Genomic DNA, 16195 nt, shown 5'->3' with positions numbered 1-16195 from the left:
GTCTCACGCCTGCAGGCCATGGCTCGTCACCAGAAAATGCCATTTTCTTGTCCGATGTTTTTTTTTTCTTTTTTTTGAGAAATAGGCGGTCGCGATTTTTCTCATTGTTTCAAATATTTGACACGCGAGATAAAAAGAAATTTGAAATTAATGATAATAAGATAACGATATTTATTAAAATAAAAATTCTTTTGCATTATTCATTTAGTAGATGATGATTAAATAATTATCATACTCGAAGAATTTTTATCGTATAGTTAAAACAGGATTGCTGCGAGAAATTTCAAGTTTCTTTTATTTATTAAAATATCAGCAATTTATATTTTAAACAACAGCAAGTAATGCAATGATATATTAATTGAGAAAACGGTTTACGTAACTGAAAACTGTTATCCAGTTTAGATACGCGTTTCAGATTAACCAGATAACACAGAAGATACAGAACAACATTTTCTGCAATTTTATCATTTACACTTATAAAACATCCTTTATTTTTCTTTTTAATAATCAAATAAATCAAATTCATTTAAATACGATATCATTCTTATCGAGAATGACAACAAAAACAGCAATATCACTAATCTTAATAAAATTCTATTTTTCATATATTTCGATGACTCATAAATGAGATATCGACGATCACGGGTCAAGATAACACTTTCTATAAAACAGAATTAAGCAAAGTTGAAATATTGATGATAATATTCAACAGAGTCCACTTATATGAACGTATAAATTAAATGGCCAAACTTTCTCGTTAACTCGACATTCCGAGATCGAAATCCGAGATCGTTCATCGATGATTGTTCGATTTGACATTTCATACGTTTTTTTACAATCTCACGAAATTCTTCCTTTAACAATTACATCAGAGTCTCCTTCCAAGTTTGATCGATATTAATGGATAATTGGATCGAACGTGCGTGTTTCTCGGTTTTGCCGGAATCCTCGTGGTTTCACCAACACCTTTCGGAAATGAACGCTTGGAATACGTGGAAAATAGGTATCGGACCGGAAGTGAAACGGGGAATGGAAGTGGGCAGGTATGGGGTCACGTGGGGTTGCGCAGCTCACAAGGGAAGCTTTGCGCCGGTAAACCCTTCTGGATTTATAGAACCACACAGAGCATGGCACGGTATTCCCGCCACGCTGCTATACGCCATGCACCAAAATACTGGTGGATCCCAACCATCCTGGACTATTCCTGGAATTTTAACATTCCCCCTCCTCCCTCCAAAACTTTTCTCCTTAAATTTTGATTTACACGCTCGAGAGAATTCGAAATTTTTGCAAAATTAGAAATTTATTTGCAAAGAAGTATTGTAAGATTGTTGGATCAATAAATAATTATTAGAAAATAAATAGGAGTAATGAAATAATTTCTTGCTCTTCTGTAAAAACATTCTGTAAAAGAAATAATTCGTTGTATCATCATCATAAAGATCTAAAATTACTTAATTGAAGTTACTTGCGTTGAAGTACAGCGGATCAACTGTGATAGAATAAATGTTATTTAATAAGCGTTTTAACTAACTTTATTCGAGACTTTTAATTGATTAACTAGCTACTTTTCCAATTCGAATCAATGGCCAATTTCTGTTCCCCGTATCAACCTGGAGAATTTTAATTTTCGTCACGGGTGGGCAAAGCACACCGTCCATGTTCCCGTCACTTCGCCCTGGAACACGGATGGGTAAAATCGTGTCTACGGCACGAACCACGATGGTTGTCGGGCTCGTTGAACCGTGGCCGTTGTGCATGCCCTTTCCCTAGTAGAAACTTCACAAACCTCCGGAATTGGCGGAATTTATGCGGGCCGATTCGGGCGCATTTAGTCAATTCTAGCCGCGGCATTACGCTTAATTAATCCCGACCCAACATTTAATGCTGGCCGATAAATGCGCGAAAGCTTATCTATTTTGTCCGCGGATTTGCCGCGGAATTTCGAACGATATCTGAATGGCGGTTCGCGATCTGAGTCGAGATCGTTCGTTGCGCGCCAACAGCCAATAATCGCGAAGGCCGAAAATCTCGATCTTTCTTTCCAAAAACGGAGAGAAAAACATCATTACTCAATTGCAACTTCGATGACATCGTCTTTATCCTCGAAAAAATTCTCAAGTTCGAGGAAAATATGACGCGATTACTTTCTTCCAAATCAACGAAAGAATAGACACGTTCGAATAAAGGAAAAAAGAAAGGAAAAGAAAAGAGAAAAAAATAGAAATCGTTTCATCGGTATATCTTTCTTCGATCCACCCTCTGTATCGTTCTTATATTTCACGCTGGAATCAACAGAGTCGCGGGCGCGAAATATCCGTTCCCCGATAACACGCCACCGTAAGCCAGCCTCTCCGCATCAATTTGCGGAAACCAATGAATAAGAAATCTCGTTGCCTCTATCCATTCGATTTTTCGTCGTCGTGCTCGTGCCATCCAATCTCTCTCTCTTTCTCTCTCTCCTCTTTCCTCCCCCTGGAAGAGAACGAAAGACAGAATCGAAAGTATCGAGTCCCGAAGTAAGAAGGAAGATGGCAAAGGTGGCGCGTACACAGGGTGGAAAGAACGAAGAAAGCGAGGGAGGAGGGGGCGTGTAAGAGGGGAGGAGAGAGGTATACAGGTATACAGTTATCTGCAAAGAGGCAGGCGTATGTTTCGGTCGGTGGCAGCAGAGCGCGGCTGTCCGAGATAATCCGCCGGTGATTAAGACCATAAATCCATCGACGGATTAGTATGGTTGCACCGCACACCGCGTGGCGGCGTCGTTGCACGGGACTCTCTCTCTACGCTGCAGCCTCCTCCGCCGACCACTCTCTCTCTCTCTCTGTGTTTCGAGCGCTCTCCCCTCCTCTCGCCCTACGCTCGGTGCATTCTCTCCGTCCCTGTCCCACCCACGTCTGTCCACCATCAGTCCTTCCCTCTTTCGCCACCCCCGCAACGGACGCCGTCGTCGTCGTCGGTGAGGGACACGTGGTGGAGAGAAGAGGAGAGGAGAGGAGAGGACGTACGGAACAGGACGAGTTGGAGCGAGGTGGAAAACACGCACACGCGTACGTAAGCGTAAAGCAGAGAGAGGGGAGGATAGTGGAGGAGGGGTGAGCGAGAGAGAGAGAGAGATAGAGAGGGCGAGCTTACACGCCATGGGAATGGGAAATGGGACGCCACGGAATATAGGTGGACACTAACCGGTATGAGAGTGAGGATTACCGGGTGTCATCCGTATTCGGCCGGGTTAGCGGCTGTCAGCGGCCAATGCCATCGCTATATATCAATTATTACCTTTGCCATTGCAACCAGCCGGTTGCATTCCAATGCACACGCTGCCTCTGCCGCACTGCGCTGCGGTCGTCCGCTTGCATATCTCTTCCCGTAGGCCGATTTGCATCCGAACCTCTCCCTCCCTTCTCCTCGCCCGACGACTCCTCCCAATTGAACACAGCTCAACCTTCGTCCGTTCGACCATTCTCGCTCTCTTTTCTCTGGTCGAATGTGTACAGGATTGTCGTGTGTATTCTCGCTCGCGTGAATTCCGGTTATACGGCGCGGGAGAGGAGGGAGAGGAGGGTTTAGGTGGAAACGCGTTTTCGAAAACCAGCACCGCAGCTTGCCAAAGCTCTCGTAAGTTCTCGTGTGCGCAAAGGATCAACGGTCTGTCTTCGGGATTTCAGAGCCGCGGCGGATGCTCGATTCCGCCGCGCAACCACCCCCCTCCCCACCCCGTTATGAAACCTTCGCCGCGGCCGAGCTCCAAAGATCTCCAGATTAACGGGCCAGTGATTGAGCCTGTAATGGCGCGGATATCTGTTACGGTGATACGGCGGGATTTAGGGATAAGCAAGACGAGCTTTTCGAGCGATTCGTTTGATTCAGGAACCATCCTTCCTTCCTTCTGGCTTTTCACCGCCGCGTCGAACTTCTTTCTTTTCTTCTTTTTTTTCCAATAGAGAGATTTTATATCGGAGAGTTCGAATCGAATTTGTACGATAAAATGATTATATATATATGATCGAGCATAATTCGAGAAACGACGAAAATGACATCATAAATGCCGCGAAACGACAACTTACACGATTCCGCTACAGATGATCGCATTTAACCGATTCGTGTTTAGACAGAGGTAAATCAACGTCTTGTCGGCTTGAACATTCGTGTTTTCAAAATCTGAAATAACAAGCGTTACTCGATAACTGAGAAAGACACATTGTTGAATCGCGATAATTTATTACCCTTTGATTCCACGACATTCGTATTTCCCGCGCTTATCTTCTAACCTAAATCTCCCTAACCTAAACTTTCTCTCGTAACGTAAGAAGGAACTAGACTCATCGCTTGCTCTCATCGGAGATTCAACATTCGTATACATTTTGATGAGCGTGTATGATTGGGGAGCGTGTATCGGAGATTTGGCGAATCGATCGCGCGACACAGGTACGCTGTAAATCGCGCGCCAAGTTAATACCATTGCGGACAGGGCTGGAAAACGTGGAAGGCCGGCACGCGTGATCCGCGATATTCCGTTGCCGGATTACCAACCGCGAATATTAACCTTTTACGATGAATTGCGGTCCCTAAGTAACGTATCGAATTTCCCGCGGATTTATTTTCACCGGGATATCGGCCGATATTAAAACGAACGTTGGCCACACACGATGGAGGAGGAGCGATTAAATTTGCACGATTTCTTGATATGGATTTTATCCGATGGACGGTACATGGATAATAACGTTGGACAATTATTATGATTATGATATTGATACCTTCGGTTGATACAAAGATCTTCAAGTTGTTACAATATTTGCCTGTTCGATCGGGCTGAATTGTAATTAATGAGAATATTAATACTGTATTGATATCTTTTTAGTAGTATTTTTTTAAAAGGAGAAAGCAGGGAGAGATATAAATAGCGAAGAATGTACAATGGAGACGATAAAAGACAGGAAAGATGTCGAAGAAAAATTCTTGAATTTTAATCAATTGTACGCTTATCTCGCGAGACATCGATTCGATGAATCTAATTACCATTCCATGGAATAATTTCCAATACTTTTCTAATCTTTCTCGACGGACAAAGTTGAAAATAGCGCGTATATTTTTTTTTTCTTTCGATAAAACTTAACAATGATTCGTTCAATTTTTCGTTTCAATTTTTCCATCTTCTGCGAATTACAATTTCACGAATGCATTCACAAGAGGAATTCGATCGAAAAATTAAGATATCTTCGATGATCGTGCTTGCAAAATTTGAGAAGGAAAAAAAAATTCCTCGTAAACCTTTTCGTCGAAAGGCTACGTAGCAATTCGAATTGCATTAACGGAACAGTCCCTGGGAAGGGGTACGTTGGAAAAGGCGAAAACGAGAAAGAAAAAAAGGAAGGCAAGGAGAGGCAAGGGGGAAAAAAAAAGAAGGAAAAAAGGACGCGGAGGATTGAGAGGGGAAAAAAAAGAGAGAGAGAGAGAGAGGAGGGCGCATTGAATTCGACGCGAATCGATAACAGGTGCAACGCAATGAGCCGTAACTATTTATAAATTACAAAGGAATGGAGGAGGCACGAGAGCTAGCCGGGACACGGCATTAAAAATCACGTGTTCCGCTTGAGCTCATAATCTCGTATAATCTTTTGCAAAGTTGTTAATACTCGCGGCTTACGGGTGTTAATTTAATATCCATACAGGTACGCCAACATTGAATATCCGAATCCCACTGGCTGCAGCTGTACAGTCCACTACCACAACGATAAAAAAAATCCATAAAACTGCTCACACACCGAGAGAGGAGGCTGGTCGGCCTTCCCATTCCGTGTCGTACTCTGCCTCATATGCCGTTTGTATCGTTCAGTGTTGCCCTCCGGGCCACTTTAATACAAACGATAATACTCGCTTCCGTCGTTTTGCCTTTTTTTTTTCTTTTCTTTTCTTTTTTTTTTCTCTTCTTTTTTTTTTCCACCCCCTTTTCTCCATCGGCCGTCAAGAATTCGTCCAGTTCCTGTAGTTAGTTTAATTCTTTTCTCCTTTTTTTTTTTTCATATCCGTTTTTCCGAAATCGTGGAATCGTAAAAATTGCGATGGAATGCGATGAAATTGAAAATTTGTTTCCTACTTGTTTCGCAGCAGAAGTATTAGTATAATGGAGGAGAAGAATATTTTATCGCGTGGAATTTTAAAGAATTGCGTAAAGAGGAATGGTAATCATCGTTTGCTGAAATAATGACGCGTTTAATGATATTGTAATTTCTTATCTCTTATGCGACTAAATATCAGATTTTATTGTTTTTATTTTTTTTTCTTTCATTCTTTTCTCTTTGTCTTATTCCCTGGAAATTTAAATGGAGAAATATTTTGGCGTGTATATATTTTAATTCCGTATCACTTATAAATTCCTTTTTTACTGTTTCTTTATGGCACGTAGGATTGATAATGATCGCGGAATTTTTGAAATGATAATAAAACCATTTCGTTTAATCGATCAACTTTCTTTATTTTGTTTAATTGAAATTTTTGTTGCGTAATTACGTAACTCCATTTTATAGGTTAAATATTCTTCATTCCAGCAACGAGAAATCTATTTAAGAAGTTTTGCTATTCTAGATTTTTAACTTGTTTCGGATAAAATCGGAAAAAGGAATAATAATTTCGTTGTATAATAGGACAAACTGGTCAATTTTTAATTTCATATTGTAACTTTTAAAGTCATATCGTTAAACGTGATAATTTTTAGATATTTAATCGAGAATATGGCGTTTCTTTTCTTTTCTCTAATTTCGTACAGAAATTGAAATCAATGAAAGATGGAAAAATTTGAATTTCGAACATTTCTCTTTCATAGTTTCAAAATTTATCTATTCAAACAAGTAAACAATTTATCAAAGTTAAAGTATACTTTAATCATTTAATTGCAAATGTCAAAATTTCAGTAACAATTTTGCAAGATTCCAATTACGATTTCGGTATTCTCGATAGCTTCGACTATTCTCAATTACGTGAAAATGCTTTCAAACTGTTCGCTAAAGCAGATGCTACTACGATGTTGTCTCCCAGAAAATTGTTTCGTCGTCTTGGCTACGATCCAGCCACCGTGAAAGTTGTCTCGTTGTCCCTACGATTTTGAAACTTCCACCTCTGTCGCGCAATTTTCCACGACGGATACACTGAAATCCGATCAATTTTTAAGAAATTCTCACCTTTCTCTCGAGCTTTAAAAAATACTTAAATCTTACCATTTGCCTGCGCGTCCTTCTCGTTTTACTCTGCGAATAAATTCATTCTGTTAACTAAACATAACCTCCAACAATCAATACGTAACACGAACATGGACGCGAGCAACAAATTTTCTCTCACACTTGGCAATAAGATTTCTCGCACGATTACGAAATTGGACCATGACCAAAGGCGATTTTCCTCTGTATCCAGTCCCGACAATGCTATTTCTCCTCACGCAGTCGCATATTCATAGCGATCCATGTGGATATACGCGCGCGTGCGCGACCAAGCGTGTACACACACTCGCGACACGAGCACAAGAACTGGCTCCCTCTGCGTAGGACGTGGCGATTCTGGCTGATCCATCTCGCCGTTATAGTGAGATTTATGGAGACGGTACTGTTGCAAACTGAGACTGCCTGCGAGGAGAAAAGAAATAGCGAAAATATGGGAGGGAACAGGGAGAGCGATTGTATGAAACGTAGAAATTTGAAAATGGGAGAAAAGATTAATCCGTCGAGTCGACGATCTAACGAAAAATGTTTGCGGCATTGATTCTCGTTTAATGTTTCTCGTTCGAGGAAATTGTTAAACATAACCTAGCTTTTTCATAAAATGAAATGTAAAAACAATCGAGCAAACATTTGCCCAAATTGTCTGGAGAAATGATCTCGTCTTGGAACAATGATGAAAAAGTGTCTGCGAGCGAGGAAAGGTATCCAGACAGATTTTCACGGTCTCGAAATCCTCCCGAAGCTGCCGGATATCCGACCAGGTTTCGTGGAATTTATTTTTAACGAAGTACCGTCTTCAGACATTTTTCGCCCGCCAAGAAATAACCTTACCTCCTCTAAACCTCCCTACCTCCAACCACTACTTGATAAAAAACGAATATTCACCTATTTTTTTCTTCTTTTTTTCTTTTTTCACGCGAATATATATTGGAGAGAATAAAACTCTTCCGAGAAACTGCTTCAACTACGTGAAATAGTCGAAAGTGTTTATCCAAGGAATTGATTTCCATTTTCCAACGCAACTCTTTCAGACGTTTGCCTTTTACTTTTCACTCTCTCGATCGTAAGATATATATATGTATATTCGCCAAAGATTTCATATTGATACACCGATCTATACAACAAGATATCCTTCAAACTCGTTATCCCTTATCCCTCTCGATTTCTCATCATCTCGACTCTCTCTCGTTTTCTCTCTACGAAAATATGCTATATGCTCGCCTCCTGTTGTTCCATATTATACCGAATATGCAATATACGGACGCAGTTTTTTTTCTCTCGGTGAGAGGAATAAATAGATAGCGTCTTGGAAGAGCGATGCGTGGATGGACCAAGGGGTCCCGTGGATTTCGAGGTCGTAGGTGTGCGCATATGTCGGATGGACGGAGGGATGGTGGATAATATAATGATGGCGTCGGCTGGGCAAGGAGGGGCGGGGCTACGAGGGGATCAATATTATCCTCCTCCACCTCCACCTCCGCGTTTTCCTCCGCCGTTCCCCTCCCCCCGACATCCCTACGCGCTCGCTCCCTCGTTCCTCCTCCTTCCCTCCACCACCGTCGCCGTCTCCACCCTGCAACCGTCGACCTTCTCTCCCTTCTCCACAGCCGTCCCTCTTTCGCCTCCTCGTCCTTCTCGACGTCTCCCGTCTTACGAATCGAATTGCTCGGCCGGCGAGACGCGCCTCGGCTACGCTCGATTCCTTCCTACGTTGTGTGTACATGTGTGCGTGTGTGTGTGTGTGTTTGTGCGAAAGCGCACATGGCGCGTGCATATGTGGCCCCCTCGAACGAGAGGGATTGTTTATCGCGATAGGAGGTACAAAGCGATTCGTTGATCGCGAATTATGCACCATGTTGTTCTTCTGCTGGGTATCTCGAGGAGATGTGTTCGTGAATGGAATGCACGATCGATGTATTTGCCACGACGTATTTCATTTTTTTTTAGAACTGGAAGGATTCTTTCGATTCGATTCCAGTTTGACAGGGAAACTTGTTCGTTTCAGTGGAATTGGATGATAGGTGTGAAGGATAGTTTTAGGGCAGTATAGCAAGAAAAATTTATCGTTTGATGAAGAGTAAGTAGAGGGATCAGGATAATATTTGGAAAATATTCGTATGATGTTTCTTTTAATCTATTAAGAGGTATATTTACAATGTTATGATCGTGTACGTTCTTTTCTTCCATGACTTTTGTTTTTACGCGAGAAGTAGAATGAGAAGGTACTGGTCAGACAAAGGAGTTCTTTTTACAATTCACTCCTTTACGTTTCAAGATGTGTAACGAGAAGCGAATAGTAAAAGTATAATGAAAAATATATTTCATTTGACTTATATCCATACGATGTAACATAATCTTTATATCGTGTCTCATTTTTTTAATCTTTCCATACTTGTTCAATTTTTAATCGAATCCTCAACACAGTTAGTTCAACGCATTTCCATCTTAAAGAAGAAGATCGCAAATTTCCAACATCGTCATTCCAACGAACACGGAGGCATACATCTTTTAAACGCGATTGATCCACCTGTATCCTCAAACAGGCGGAAGATTGACGTATCGAAGCAAAAAAAAAAAAAGAAAAAAGAGGAAAAAGGGGAAAACAGCGTGGCCACCTCGTACGAAACGAATCGCGCTTATCCGATTGTTCAGTGGCCGTTGCTAAGTCGTGGGATTACCCCGTATGGGGCAGCGTTTTCGGGGGTGTCTATATAATTCCGGGACGGTATACGGAAAAGACGACGAAGGGGTGTGGAGGGAGGAGCGGAGAAGCTAGACAAGCCCCCGCTGGTGGGGGGGGGGGGGCTTGATTGATGAGCTGGCCCCCGGTCACGGTCTCATTACATTTATATAAGCTTTCGTAGATTGAGCCGTGCACGGAAGCTTACGCGGTCGGGCGAGGGGTCGTGATTTGATGAGGTTTTATTGCTCGGATGACGTGACGGGGGCCATTGTTCAAGCGGTTGTCGAGTGGAAAACATTGGATTCGATTTATCGTTCCGCTACCAATCTCGCCGTCCCAGAAAACTTCCATTAGGCAAAAATCGAAATCGGGCGATCAATCGCGAGTGAAACGAGCGAACCATAATTGGATGCGTTCCTTGAAATAAATTTTTTTCTCAATCGAAACAAATTTCAATCATTTCTTATTAATCTAAGAAAAATTTTCGTTTCAATCTTTTCTTTTCGATGCAACTTCTCGATCGATTCGAATCTTCGAATCTTTTCCCTCCTCTTCCCCTCCCCCCTCCTTCGCGGTTTCGCGATACAAATGGCCGCCGCCATCGCGGCTTGACGCCGGTCAAGATCGTCGCTCGAAAATTGGCTAATCCAAGGACCTGTGCCGTCCGATCGTTCGGAAAGTTCGTTGATCGAGCCGCGGCCTTCGAGCGTCGCCTCGGATTCAGCTTGCGGATTCCCGTTAAAGTTTATGGGCGCGGCCTTGTGTGTATACGAAACGACTCGCGCGCGCCTTCCTCGAGAGAGAGTTTATTGATTCTCGAGCCACGGCATCTTTCGGCCGCCCGTTCTGTCCTATCGAGTTTACTCCCCCTCTTTTGGCTTACCGTCGCCCCGTGTCGTGCCTACGGGGGTCGCTTCGTGGAATCCAATGATGTTCCTTCCTCGGGAATGGAGGAAAGTTTCCTCGTACGAGGGGAAATATATATATATATATATTTTCATTCTTTTCGTGAAATTCATAGGGGGAGAGAAACATCGTATCGTCTTTGAAATTCGATCCTCCTCTCGAGATTGTTGTCGACTATTTTCGTGCCGCTTCACGATTCGAGAGAACAATGGACAATGACGATGAATTTTGTGATGAAATTCTAACCGTATGATTAACTTCGGTTGATGTATTTTTGAAAGAAAAATAGGAACTTTTCCAATTGAAAACTCGTTACAAAATTACTTGTCCTCGGTTATAGATCCGGGTTCTAATTCCTTGGAAGCAAAGTGGGACAAAGATCCCCGTTAAAACCTGTAATTCATCCACGCGTCACAACGGCGCGATATAAGAGAAGCGCGGTTTTCGAGAATAATCGGCAAAAGGGAGGGCATTATTCTTCATTAGCCGCTCTTCTTCCCCTCTTTCAATGACTCGTCGCGCCTCTTAGCGTTTCCACGGCGCGATCGCGGGGCCCATCCATCTTGCCGAGGATCCTCCATCCTTTTCCTTCTTCCCTCCTTCTTTTCTCCTCGCCCGAACACCTTCCCCTCGATGTTCCATCGGTCCCAGCGCCGATTTCCCTTACAGTTACGTGTATCCGGCGTGCAACCAGCCGTATAATTGTCGGGGCCAAGCCGGTCGTGGGCGTCGTGGAAAAAGCAACAGAGGGGGAGAAGGAAGGGATGGCGCGGAGGTTGAAGGGCGAATGGGAAGAGGGTGGAAACGGCTGACGAGCGACTCGCCCTCCCTCACCCTTGGCGCGGTATCGAACGCGGGAGAGGGCCGCCTTGAATTAACGCCATCATATTTCAGGATGGAGGAGCTCGCCGGGGTTTTCTTGCCATTTGTCTCGAGACTCGGCCGAGTGGAAACCTAACGCTTTGCCCCGTTTTTCCACGCGAGTAATACACACGGCCGAATACCTGGGCCGTGGAAGTAGAAATCTGGTCGAAAAGGGGGAAAGAGGGGGAGAAAGAAAAAAGAGAAAGCTTCTTCGTCTCGATGAGACCGACGATGAAATTCGTCGACGACGAAAGAAGAGTGTAAAGGGAGAAGAAAGAGGAGGGATTTTTTCGTAGGCGGTATAGAGATCGCTTCGTAGATTAGTTTGGAGAAGCGGGGAACGACGTTGAAGCACGATTAAGCAAAGAGGTATTCGATGGGTAGGCGCGGTTTAGATAGGAGAATTTTTCGGACACGGTGCAATTGCCTTTTCAAGACGTATAATTGTTTCGCCAGCGATAAGATAAGATAAGATTCTTACTTAATTGTTGTATTTAGAAATATTTTCCGATTCGTCGCGGTTCTTCTCCATCCGAGATACCGATTTCTGTAATCCTAGAATATTTACCACGATTGAAATAAACAAATAATTCCACGATCGAGAAGCATGAACGACGATACGATTCCTGTTTCAGGTATGGTTCAAAAATAGGCGGGCGAAGTGGCGGAAGCAGACGCGCAACGCGAACACCGCCGCGGACACGGTGGACTTCAAGCCCGGTTTCGGCGCCAGTTTGAACAGCTTCATCGGCCAGCCGTTCGCAGACCCGGACGCCCTCTACAGCTCGTACAGCCCGTACAACAATTGGGCGGCCAAGGTGCCCTCGCCGCTGAGCAGCAAAAGCTTCCCCTGGGTGAACACCCTGGGCTCGGTGGTCCCGACGGCGTCGCACCACCACCACCACACCCAGGTCAGCCCCGTGAACTGTTTCAACGCAGCGGCGACGTCCGTCGCCGGGAACCACATGGGCGGGATGTCCGTGTCGGTCGGCCAGGCGGCCACCTCCATGCTGCCCGGGATGGGTTCCGGGCTGGGGGTGGCCGGTTCGCCGGTCGCGGCGACGGGGGCCGCGTGTCCTTACGCGGCACCAGCCGCGCCTCACCACCCTTACGGGCCGTCCGTGTACACGCCGCACCACAGGACAGCGGCGGCCCCTGAGAGCTGCACCGTGATGACCTCGAGCAGCATCGCCTCCCTGCGGCTGAAGGCGAGGCAGCACAGCAGCGGTTACAGCCTGAGCGGGAACTCGTTCGGCATGGACAGCACCCCGGTGTCGGCGGCGGGCAGCCCCGTCGGGTCGAGGGCCCCGTCCGTGGGCGGCGGCCCCCTGTCGGCGTGCCAATACGCGCTGACGACGGCCGGCGAGGGGAACCCTCACTCGCCGAGCAGCGCGGAGGCCCACGTGAACGCGACGGCCAGGGCCCAGGTCTGAGGCGAAGCGGGGGCTACGTCTAGCCCCCATCACCACGCTGTAACGGGGAATTCGGGCGGCTCCCTGGCTGGTTCCGGGAGCTCGTTGGGTGGCGGAGGCCAGGTGGTGGCGCAAGTGGGAGCGGCGGGCAGCGCAGTGTCCGGCGGCCAGCAGAGCGACAATCAGTTGAGGGCGCAAGAGTGACCCAGGCCTAGGTCCGCCGCCTCGCCGACCTTGTCGTCGACCCCTTCGTCGACCACCTCGCACCCACCCTATCTGATGTACGACGAGGACGGGAGCACGGCGGACCAGAAGATCGAGGAGGACGGGAGGGGCGCGATCGAGGCGGGAGGGATCAGCGGCGAGCGGGTGATCGCCGCGTCCGGCGGCATAGGCGTCGGCGTCGGGATAGGGATCGGTGGATCCGGTGCCGCTCCCGGGGGGGGCACGGGGTTGGCCAGTTACTGGCAACACGCGACCACCGCCACCGGTTACTGGCCCTCGTTGCTCGACTGTTGGACCACCCCGTCCATCGCTTCCGGCTCGCAAACCCTCTCCCTGCCGCGGGACGAGAACTGAGAACAGCGGCCGTTGCCGCGACGCCAGCCTCGTCCTCGCAAGTAATTCTCCTTTGCCTGGGATACTTTTCTCTTCGAGGCCCTCGTCGAGCATTATTCCCTTTTCCCTTCTTTGTCGCGTATATACGTATCGATGTGTGTTAGAGGTTACGATACATGTGTATATATGTATACATATATGTATTTTCTTCAGTCTTCTTTCGTCTCGTTTAAAATCGTTTCCAATCGGTTTTTTTTAATCACGTGAGATGATTTCGCGAGGATTCACGTCATTCGTAACTCGTGATTTTTAATTACGCGTTGTCCTTCGCTGATTCTTCGCAGATTTAATGGTTATTTAATGCCAGGATTTAATTGTATTCTTCCCAGGTGCAAAACAGGTGAATGGGATGAAAGATTGTACATACGATTGTAAATGCACGAACGATCGAATCGAATATATGGGTATATATATATATTATATATAAAATATTTAATGTTTCGAGGTGCATGCTTCATCCGTAAAATGGAACGGAATCGCAGAGAACGATCTCGTAGAAAGGATTCTTAAGTTTCCTAAGAAATTGGTTGAGAATTGAGGAATTCTTTTATTTTTCTCTCCTTTCCTTTCTCGCATTTTTTATCGAAAATGCGAGGGAATTATTTGACAAATACTCGAGCCAAAGTGCAATATTTTCGATTATCGTTTTTCTCGATGGAAGAAAAAGTAAGTAATGATTTATCGGAGCAACGAGCTTTCGTATCGTCGTTAAAAAAAAGTTTATCTTTAACCGCGATTAATTCCTCGTCGAGTCACAGAATATGCATCGTGCGTTTCGAAACAGAATTCAAACGGGCAACGGGAATTTCGAATTTCGTTGCCGAACAGTCTTTCACAGACTCTCGAAGAAACGAAAAAAAGAAAAAGAAAAAAAGAGGATAAAAGATAAATTCAATTAGAGAAACAAAACGAGAAGGGAAAGATGATGGGATGACTGATGAAGGGGAAAGAAAGAAAGAAAGAAAAAAAAAAGAAAAGATCCAGCGCGGATCTTTGAGATGTACTCACTATCCTGTAGATATATGTATAGTAGACGCTGATTTTACGCGATTCGTAAATATCTTTTAGAATTGTTATATTGTAATGATGATAATAATAACATTACCCAACAGAATACCAAAAAAATAAATAAATAAATAAATAAATAAATAATAACGAAAGAAAAATGTAAACCATACAGGCTGTATGTAAATGAAAATGGCCACCGTTACTGGCGTTCCTCGCGGTGCGGTGGTACTTTGTACAGTGTACGAGGAAAGAAAATCACTTTATCGACTTATGCATACGTTATAAATATTATTAATAATTATATTGAATAATTATAAAGGAAGAAAAATGAAAAAAAAAAAACTGTATTCGATATCCTTGCAGGGCACGTGTAATTGAACTTTTGGAGTCCATCGATTCATCATCCTCTTCGCGTCTCGTTTACAACTTCATTAAGTTCGATCACGTCTTCAATCGCGCGTGACGATTGCGCGTGTCGTTATTTTTTTTCATCGACCACTGCGTTTAATAATAAAATTGTTAAATTGTACGAAATTGTTCGACAAAAAAAAAAATTGGAATTTGGACAGGGTGTCGTGTTTTTTAAAACGGAAAAAAAAAGACAAAAAAAAAAAAAGAAAAAAACAAAATATAAATCGTACAGAATTGTAGAATTGAAAAAAAATGGCATATCACCAGTTCGATAATAAGATGTGAAAATTTAAAAATTTAAATGGAAAAGGGGGAGGGAGGAAGGGAGGAAGGGGAGACGAAGTGAATCGATCAACTTCGAAAGTCATGATGCAGGCATAAACGCTATAGAACAAATAGTGACGTAAGCTAGATTTAAGAAACGACCGCTATTTTGTATGAATCCAAATGTCGTACAAATGTTCGTCGTAATCACATATCCCAGTCCCCGCGGTGAGTGATTGATTTTCCAAATGGCCGCGGAAGAATGTTTCTCGTTCCGTTCTTCAGCCGTTTCACTCGCTACGTTGTAAACGTTCCTACTGGGCGATATTGAGCGCCGTAAGGCCCCGTTTGTAATCTAGTCACAATAAAAATCAATTCTACTCTAAGCGAAGTCGTACCACTTGCTTCACCATCACCTCTGCCTCGCTTTCTGCTACTACGTTCTCTTACATACGAGAAATTTGATCATATTTTGACGCAAAAGTTGGGAGAATGGAATAATTTTTAATACATTTTTAAAATAATTTCTTCTCTCTTTTCTTTTTTTTTTTTTCCTCCTCCCTATCGATGCGAAATAAAATTGGCTCGAATTTTTGAAATTTGTATAATAATAAATAAAATAATTCGTAGAGTTAATTTTAGAAGAGGCTGGAATACGTATTCCACTTCTGTTTTTATTGGTTATCTCTAGCTCTACATTTGCTTAACAGAGGAAGCATAAAAAAAGAAAAAAAGTTGTATCACAAGAACAGGCTTTATCATGATTTATATTTGTCAAATGTACCTCTTTGAAATTGCGTACGTTGCGACCACAAAAA

The 16195-nt window shown here is 44.0% G+C and overlaps 2 protein-coding genes and 1 long non-coding RNA gene across 9 annotated transcripts in view; 2 read left to right on the top strand and 1 right to left on the bottom strand.

Moving 5' to 3' along the window:
* LOC100578446 (pituitary homeobox x) overlaps positions 1 to 13123 on the top strand; it is a 31452-nt gene extending 18329 nt beyond the window's left edge. For all 7 annotated transcript variants that reach the window (XM_016911966.2, XM_026440121.1, XM_006562658.3 and 4 more), the window contains one exon: positions 12300 to 13123. In XM_016911966.2, the coding sequence (XP_016767455.1) occupies positions 12300 to 13097 (798 nt within the window). In that variant the 3' untranslated portion in view covers positions 13098 to 13123. The remainder of the gene's footprint in view (positions 1 to 12299) is intronic.
* LOC113218720 lies at positions 6010 to 10391 on the bottom strand. The gene is made up of 2 exons (XR_003304522.1): positions 7215 to 10391; positions 6010 to 7145 (listed from the first exon to the last, which is right to left on the bottom strand). It is a non-coding gene; the product is annotated as an uncharacterized LOC113218720 (long non-coding RNA).
* A 190-nt stretch (positions 13124 to 13313) lies between the features above and the next one.
* Positions 13314 to 15318, top strand: LOC113218719. The gene has a single exon (XM_026440125.1). It carries the CDS (start codon positions 13356 to 13358, stop codon positions 13653 to 13655), a length of 300 nt encoding a protein of 99 aa, XP_026295910.1. The 5' UTR covers positions 13314 to 13355; the 3' UTR covers positions 13656 to 15318.
* The last annotated feature ends 877 nt before the right edge of the window (positions 15319 to 16195 follow it).

Source organism: Apis mellifera, linkage group LG4, assembly GCF_003254395.2.
Source record: "Apis mellifera strain DH4 linkage group LG4, Amel_HAv3.1, whole genome shotgun sequence".
NCBI lineage: Eukaryota > Metazoa > Arthropoda > Insecta > Hymenoptera > Apidae > Apis > Apis mellifera.
The sequence above is the reverse complement of the archived record's forward strand: the minus strand, read 5'-3'. Positions and strand labels throughout refer to the sequence as shown.

What these genes read in the sequence shown, in the direction of transcription:
- LOC113218719 (XM_026440125.1), top strand. Translation starts at nt 13,356, where the DNA reads ATGTACGACGAGGACGGGAGCACGGCGGACCAGAAGATCGAGGAGGAC.